Below are 9,283 nucleotides of genomic sequence, written 5' to 3'. Positions count from 1 at the left end.
GCTGTATTTTATGTACGATTTTTTTTTGGGTGGTTTTTCCAGTATATGTACTTCACATATATATTTTATAGTGTTTAAATTAAGAATTGCTTTAAAATCTGCATAGGTTGGCTGTGAGCCTTGCCGGCCTCAGGACCGTGGCCACCCAGTGCACATGCTCCTCCCAGGTGTCACTGTGGATGATCAGGTCATCCAAGAAGGCAGGATATGTAGCGTGTGGAGGCCATGGTGCGTTTCAAAATAGTGATCTATAAGATTTGTACGTTGGGCACCTCTAGCCCCAGCCCATCTCTTTCATTCACCAGGCTCACCAGAGAAGTGGTTTCAGGGATAACTGGACCACTCGAGATCTCTGTCCAGAAGAGCGCAGTCCTAAGAACAGCAAAGATACAGTGCAGGACCCTCAACTTCCCAGGCCTTGGGTAGAGAACCTGAGCTTAAAGGGTAAGGACTGCCTACAGCGATGAGTCGGGAATTTATATATAGAAATAGATAAAGTATTGAACACATCACCAGTTTTCTAAGTAAATGTATATTTCAAAAGGTGCTTTTGACATGGAATTCTCACTAGATTCTCACCAGATGTCAGTAATAATCCATCTAATCCACGCATTAGAAAGCAATCCTGCCACTAAGTGTAAATCATTATCAGCTGGTTCAGTCCAACTGATGGGCTATGAAAATTACCAATGTTTCACACACAAGAAGCATCTAATGATGGGTTAAACCAGTGAGTTCTCTCAAGACCTTGGCACCCTCATGGTAGCAAAACATACTGATGGTGTTGGTTATTGGTTCATTTCTCAGCTACTGAAGGTTCCAGTGAGCACTGTTGGGGCCATAATCCTGGAAGTGAAAAGAACACCAGTTCACCAAACACAGCCAAGGAAACTCTCAGTTGGTTTCAAAGAAGGAATTAAAGCTGGTGGAAGCTGGCCAGTCACCTGAATCCACAGAACAGTCAGGATTTAGAATAGAATAGAGTAGCCCTTTATTGTCATTTTATATGTACAACAAAATTATGGGTGGTCCACGCCCACTGTGCAGGAGTGGGAAAAAAGTATAAATGGTTTGTGTGAAAGAATGGACCAAAATCCATTTGGGGGAATGCATGAGACAAGTTTCTCCATACAGGATCTTGAAGACATCATCACCAACAAAGGCTTTTGAAAATAAATTTCAGGAAGTGAGTTCAGTACTTTTTTATTACACATACCTTAATTTATAGACATCTGTGTTTTTATTTCTTTGCATGTGTAGATTGGATGAGTTGTTACTGACACCTAGTGATAATTTCATGTCAATAGCACCTTTAGAAATATATTTACTTTGAAAACTGGTGACGTGTCCAACACTTATTTTACCAACAGACACACACTTTGTAATTATATATATATAAAAAAATTATAGTTTGGTTCACTAAGTGGAAAATATTTATTTTCTCTTCAAATACACTTTAATAAAATAATTTAATAATCTGGTTTACTGCACAAAAAAATGTATAGGGTTAATTTTTTTATTCAAGAAATTGCAAAACAGAACAACTTACATTACGTTGGAAGCCACTCCTCATTTCTTCATATTTTTCTTCCTATTCTTACTGCTGCGGTAACACAACAATTTCCATTGTCAGATCAATACAGTTACCTACCCTACAAGGAGCAAAATATTCTTGTAGAATTTTTAAATGGTCTTCAGCCTTTCTGTAGATTTTGGCTGCTTTTTGCACTTTTCATATCTTATTGAATCTAAGCTAAAATAATAATATACAGAAAATTTCTTCAGCTTTAGTCTGTCCCTTTGGTCAAAATTATCAACACAACACCACAAGAAGAATGTGTTTTTTGAGACTGGGACGTCATTATTGCAAATCACATTCTGAATTTAATACAAAACCCTCCATGTTATGGAAAAAATGAAGAAGCAAACACTTTTAAATATTTGAAACTGAAATGAACAAAGTGACTAAGCAAAACAAACAAAATACCGATACAAAATAATAAAAAATAATAATTAAATTATTAGTAACAATTGTCTGGACAGATTTGGTAAACGGTCAAGATACAGTTACAAGAATTAACAGATGAGTTCAAAACTACGCCTGAGTTTACAGATGGCTACTACATGAGTACTTTAGTCATGGAATAATGTAGTACTGACTACTGATGCCAGCATTTTGATCCCATCATTGCATGGGATTTATTTATTCATATGAAATGGTAACACAGCTTAAAATTATATGAGTGTGTGTGTCTGTGTGTGCAGTTCTATTATTCAGCTCGCTTAAGACAAACTATATAAACAGTATATAAGCTTGTTCTAATATATTTTGATAATATATGTTTATTGCTATTGAAGATATTAAAGCTTAAAGATGAAATATAATTAGATAAAGGTAAACTAAGGTAAGGTACAAATGTGAAAGCTGTAGGTAAAAATTTCAGGGCATGCTTGTTCTTTTCAAAGCACTCTTTAAATTTCATTAGATGGATAAAAGCTCAGAAGAGCAGAGAGTAATTTACAATGTCCGTTATGTTATTGTGTTCATTGAGCGTTTTCCCCGTTGCATGATAAAGGAGCGAGGTCTGTGTGGTCTGCTGTACCATCTCGTCCCAAAGAAAGATGGAAGTTTTGATCAAACAGCGGTTCGTCTACAGGCTGGCAGAGCTCTAAGAAACGCTGAGGAAAGAAAGGATAAATTGTAGATTGTAATTGTTTTGAGGATTTAAAAAAAAGCCATCTTTAAATAGATTTTTGATTAACATTTTTGGAAGATATGAGGCGCAATTAAATACAATCTTGAAACTTTACAACCAATGAAAGAATTGCATTCAGTTTTCCTGTAAAAGAACAATTCAGTATTACAATATTATAATTTGACATTTCATGAAGATGTAATAAAAACACAAAAAAGGTGAAATACGTTTAGTGTGCTGATAAGTATTTGCAGCAGTAGAACAGAACTGACTTAACATGAAACTCAGAGGCCACGGTCACATTATGGTGGAGTAAGGCTCCCTAATTAAACAGAAAAAAAGAGCCCATTATTTTCCCTGTATTAATTCTAAAAGTGTTTTTCCATAAACCCATTCTTATGTAAGAGGATTTGAGATCTCCTGCTGATACTCCTGGTGAAAGGCCAGAGATTCAGTGTATGCAGTCCAAGTTGTATTTAACAATTCTTGAACATACCCAGTTTAAGGCCTCTGTTTCTGTATAACTGCCCAGATTTAAACAAAAAAAGCACAACTACATTCAATTACGTCATTCATCCCCCAAAACTCTTTAAAAATGTTTAAACATTGAATTTAACAGTGTGGGGAAATCAAAACACTTTTCTCAGACCCAGGGGCCAGAATCAGCCAACCAAAGTCTCCAACTCAGACTGGACTGCTTTGGAAAATGTGAACAGGGTCATAGGTTTTGGACTTTTAACTGCATTTTCATACATTTAACAGCTTTTCCCACTGATAAAAACTATTCTATGTCTATTAATACACCAAAATAACTAAGCGTAGATAAACAATAAAAACAGTGAATGCTCAATGTATGTCATAAGTTAATGTTTTTCTTTGTCAGTGATGGTTCTTAAAAGTGAATCCCTTCCCCATCAAATATAAGCTACCTCATACTGATTCCACAATTTTTGAGAAAAAAAAGGCTCACCTGTCGAAGAGTGCCCTTTCCCTGGATTATTTTATATAATAGAAACAGTGGAATGAGGGAGAGGGAGACTGTGGCAATGAACCAGCCCAAGATGTTGGCCCAGAGTGGATAAACATAAGTGCTACTGAACTTCAGCGGGGAATATCTGACAATGGAGAAGATAAAGGTGCCCTGTGATGAAATAAGACAAAGTGGATTATTCTTCAGTGTGAAACTGAAAAGTGTGAATACTCTGCAGTGCCAAAACTGTGGAAAGGGAAACACAAATTATGAATTATTATATGACATGACTTACAAAACAGGTGAAAGGAGTGATGTAGCGCCAACAGTACTTCATGAATGGGTGTGGACGATAGCCAATCATGTCTGCGATGTTACCATAAAAACGATCAGCACCTTTAGGTAAAAGAGAGCTATTAGAAAGACCAGCCATTTATTTCAAACTAATTTATACCAAACAAGCACACGCTCGTCTTTGTCTCAATGAAAATTGTTCTGAATCTGAGCAGCGTCTTTTTTTTGTCACAACACAGCCTGTAATTGGTTGGCTATTTGTCTGTGACTTACCATACACCCAGCCAATGCTCACAGACTGGCAAAAAGAGAGAAGCAGCAGAGTGGTGCCACTACAGACATGATGATCTAACAGCTGGAGCAGATACATTCCTCCCTAAAAAAAAACAAAAAAGGACAGAAGGAATAATACACAGTCGTTCAAATCCAATGATAAAAAGAAAGTTAGGAAATAAAGCTAATCACAGACATACTCAGTCTCACTCACAACAGTTGACACAAGCATGCTTGGTCATGTCCCTTGGCATGACTTTATAATGCAATATTTTTTCCTCAGGGTTTACTGGAGCAATTTACATTTTACTAGAGTAATTAAAATTTTACTAAAGCAGTTTGATGGTTTTATACCAATTAGATGCAAACTTATAAAAATTCTGATGTTTATTCTAATTGTGGTTGCCATGGTAATACTGTAAAATTGTATATTACACCAGAAAACAGTAAGTTGTTGTAGCTCCTGTGTATGTTGCTGCCTAATTATGTCTTTGCCATTTTGAGACTTAACCAGAGTGATCTCAGATCTGTTATCTAAAAACTTTTGCAGTGCAAAGTTCTTAAAATTAAAAGTGTTTTCCAAGAAAAGGGTAAATATTATAGGCCTTTTGCCAGAATCTTGAAATCCACCTTATCAAATAAAATCTCTGATGATCAGTGTCTTTTTCTTTCTGTTAAAATTTAGGAAATCAGAGTGTCATTACAGTTATATATATATATATATATATATATATATATATATATATATATACACACACATATATATACATATATATATATATATATATATATATATATATGGGGTGCAACGATAGTCATATCGATATTGAACCGTTCGATACAGTGCTTTCGGTTTGGTACTCTATGGAAGCCTGTTTCCGCCACTAAATAAAAACAAAAAAGCTAGTATCCATAACTCGAAATTTCAAGTTATTTTCTCGAAATTTCGACTTATTAACTCGAAATTTCGACTTATTAACTCGAAATTTCGAGAAAAGTAACTCAAAATTTCGAGTTACTTTTCTCAAAATTTCGAGTTAGCTCTGCCAATCAAAAATATACGGGAATGAGGTCGCTTTCTTGTTACCCGGAAGCATATGGCGCAGAGGAACGCGCACTCAAAAACGGATCCCAACAAATTGGCGCTTTCGCGAGTACGTTTGCTGATAGTAACACCATGTGATTCAGCTAATAACACAGGGATTTCATCATTTGTGAAGCCAGGCTGAAAACACTCAGCAATCTGTGCATTCACGACTGAATGTAATACCGGTAGCTTAGCTGTAGCATTTGTAGCTGAGGGCTTCAGCTTCCGGGTAACGAGGAAATGATGTCATTCACGTAGATTACTGATTGGCAGCGCTAACTTGAAATTTCGAGTTACTTTTCTCAAAATTTTGAGTAAATAAATTGAAATTTCGAGTTAATATGTCGAAATTTCGAGAAAATAACTCGGAATTTTGAGAAAATAACTCGGAATTTCGAGTTATGGATCCTTTTTTTTTTAGTGGCGGAAACAGGCTTCCATAGGTACGAATATGTATCGAACAATACAAATTTTTTAATTTATTTTATCAACTTTCCTTCTGACGATGCTGTGTGTGTTGAGCGCTCAGTGGATCTGCGCTCGACAGTGCAGCCTAGGCGGAGTAGTCGAACACAGATTCACTGAGCGCAGGGCAAGCTAGCGAGACAGAAGTTAAGCTCTCCTTGCAACATGGCAAATTGAACCTCCCCCACCCTCATTCAGATGTGGCGTTTGGAACTATTTTGGTTTTCATGTGACGTATGACCCTGAAGGTAAGCGCGTCATGGACTAAAGTAAAACAGTATGTTGGATGTGCCATGCAATGCTCAATTACATTGGTGGGAACTAGTGTGTTAGCGCAGTTAGCTCGTTAACGTGTTGGCCGTCCAGCCCCACGCACGGGGCGATCCACGGTAGCTCGTTAATGGAGATTTGCCGTGTTGTGGCGTTAACGTCATTTCAATGAGATTAACGCTGACAGCACTAGTGGGAACACAACGAATATGACTGCACATTTACTCCGACAGCATCCTAGTGCAAAGACAAGTGGAAGCAGACAAAAACAACAAGCACGCATGCTACAAACTTTACCCGAGTCATTTAGACAGCCGTTAGCACATGATTCTCCTTATGGGGACCTGATATGTTTAATATGCTGCTGAGAATATAGCCCAGAAGAAGCGTATAGTATAGCTTTTATTTGGGAAAGAGCCATTTCTCTGTAATAAACCCTCTTTTCCAAAGATGAGTGATTTCTCGATCAGATAATTTATTTTTTTTATTACTTTGTTGTTTCAGCAACATTAAATTTAAAAACTGTACTTTTGAGTTAAAATATATATTTATAATTTTAATAAATGACAAATTAAAAAGGCATGAACATTTTTTTGTATCGGAAAAATATCGAACCGTGACACCAAAGTATCGAACCGAAAATTTTGTGTATCGTTGCACCCCATATATATATATATATATATATGCACATTTACTCCGACAGCATATGTATACATATATATATACATATACATATATATAGTAACTGTAATGACACTCTGATTTCCTAATATATGTACATCTAGTAAAGCTGGTGGTTTTAGCTACCAGATTTTGCATTGTGCTTCGTCATAGAAACTTCTCTTCTGTGGTGTTTTTAAAGAGATTTTTGAGATCAAAGACATCTCTTTTAATGTTTTTCTACATTCATTCCAGGTATGGTACTCTAATTACATTATGCTTGTGTTGGAGCTCCGTTTGGCCAGTTTAGTTGCCCTACACTTATAAAGGTTCCTTTGTAAGTGCGCATCCACCATTAGCGTGCTGCCTGCTGTAACCCATAATTTCCTTCGGGATTAATAAAGTATTCTGATTCTGATTCTAAAAGACTGGATCCTCCAGCCAAAAAACATTTTCACTTATATACGAGTATCGTTGCACCCCTAATATACATATATACCTTTTTATTTTTCCAATTATGTAGTTGAGGGTAAGAATGCGCTAAATAATAAGAGTGATTCTCTTCTATTCCCTTGAAGACATAATGTATTAAATATATAAAAAGTTGTCTTTAACTCAAATTAAAGCAAAAAACATAAACGTCTGACAAATAACAGATAAATAATACATTTTATTTGAATGTAGTTTGTGCCCTTAATGGCAGGCTCTAATTTTGAGTCTATTTGGTGATCGGTTAAATAAACATCTGTTGCAGCGTCCTTTTGACAGCAACCTCCACGTCGATGGAAATAGACTTGCTACCTTCCTAAACTACGTAAGTAATGTGTGTGCAGTTTGTTATTATGTATCTTCACTCTTAAATTTTATCTTTATAGAAAGATGAGCCAGATGCTTTCAAAAGATTAGGCACTGGAAATCGTGTGGCGACTTATTTAAACTACGTAAGTATATGTATCTGTTCACTGCTGATTGAAGGCAGTGGTGGCCGTCTCCTGGCATCCACTCTCCATCGTTTCACTCTGGCTTCATGGGCATAAGCAAAAGCTCTGACTCAGTGTTGGACTTGGATTGATTGACTTTCATAGACACTTCTGATAGTGTGGCATTAATTCACCTGCAGTGTGTTGTCATAATTTTTAAGTTCACAATCAAGAATTAGTGCAAAAGGTTGTAACATTTCTTTGGCAATAATACTGAATAATATCAATACATAGCAAAATTATGTTTACCTGTCAATCAGTTCTGGTACATATTGTAGAGTTTTGTTGTCCGTGCGCCATTAACAGGCCGACAAAGAACCTTGTTTTGTTTTTTTTGTTTTTTCTTTTGCCTTTGCTAACACTGAGCTGCCTATGAGACAAGATTTTAATTTTGAATGATGTAGAGCATGTAGTGTATGGATTGCTGCACCCCACCTACCCACCCCCGTTCACGGTTTAAATTCATACATCATCCAATGTACATGTTTATCTATACCGTAAATTGGTAACAATTGGCAAACAAGTTTAAGGATGAAAGAAAACAAACCGCATTGAGGGAAGAACTTCACAACATGAACAATCTGTCACAATCCGCAGTGGCAGACCGAGTGGAGAGTGTGTGGAGGAATCAGGTGCAGACACAGGCGAAGACACGAAACTGAGTTCAAAAGAAAAGCGAGCCTTTATTTTGGCTGATGACATGGGGGTCAAACAAGGCAGAAGCACAGTGACGAAACTAAACTGAGAAACTGGTACTATGATGCCACAGAAAACTATGAATACAAACATGGTGGGTGAGAACACAGACGACGCGACAGTGAACACAGCAAGGCTGAGGACTAAATACACACATGAGGCGATCAGGGGAAGTGGAGACACATGGGGACACAGCTGACTAGAATGAAACATAATGACAACACAGGGGAGAGTAAACTAAATGCAGTGAACAAAGAACAGACTCTTTCAAAATAAAACAGGAAACACAGAGACATAGACATGAAACAAACTAGACAACAAGAGCCACACAGACATGACACATAACAGGTAGGCGCACGAACCAGGGAGAGTACAGGGGAAGATGACAGAAACGACAACATGAACTTGACAACATAAGACACACAGACATAAACACATGAAGGGCAAGGGAGACTTAACACAAGGGTAATACAATAACAAATGAGCTAGAATAACCTAATGAACCTAAACAAACAATAACCATCAAAATAGACTAAAACTCAAAACACTGGGTCGCACGACCCAGGACCATGACACAATCACACTTTTTATTTTTCATGTAACTTATTGAGACATGGCGTAGTATGGAATAGCGTCTTACGAGAAGCCAATGATCACTAGTGATTATAAATGATCTTGTCTTTTTTCAGATGAGTGATGTTGAGGCAGGAGGTGCCACAGTCTTCCCTGACTTTGGAGCAGTAATCTGGCCAAGAAAAGTGATGATATTTTTATGTTTCTTTGATTGTGAGCGAGCTTGTGTGAAGACCTGCATTATTATTCCCTTTGTATTGTCTTTTTATTTTATACTACTGCTATCCTCGGGCTATTAGCGTTTACTTTATAGTTAAAC

General features: G+C 36.9%; 1 protein-coding gene across 1 annotated transcript; it reads right to left on the bottom strand.

The window, feature by feature from the left end:
• Window positions 1-2,000: 2,000 nt before the first annotated feature.
• LOC146379432 (sodium- and chloride-dependent creatine transporter 1-like) lies at window positions 2,001-4,386 on the bottom strand. The gene is made up of 4 exons (XM_084940699.1): window positions 4,234-4,386; window positions 3,962-4,062; window positions 3,667-3,837; window positions 2,001-2,679 (listed from the first exon to the last, which is right to left on the bottom strand). Exons 1-4 carry the CDS (start codon window positions 4,328-4,330, stop codon window positions 2,545-2,547), a joined length of 504 nt encoding a protein of 167 aa, XP_084796825.1. The 5' UTR covers window positions 4,331-4,386; the 3' UTR covers window positions 2,001-2,544.
• Window positions 4,387-9,283: the final 4,897 nt, after the last annotated feature.

The sequence above is a fragment of the Perissodus microlepis genome, chromosome 10, assembly GCF_051167445.1.
Source record: "Perissodus microlepis isolate ML-2025 ecotype Zambia chromosome 10, ASM5116744v1, whole genome shotgun sequence".
Lineage (NCBI taxonomy): Eukaryota > Metazoa > Chordata > Actinopteri > Cichliformes > Cichlidae > Perissodus > Perissodus microlepis.
Note: the sequence above shows the minus strand (reverse complement) of the source record. Positions and strands in the feature narration are given on the sequence as shown.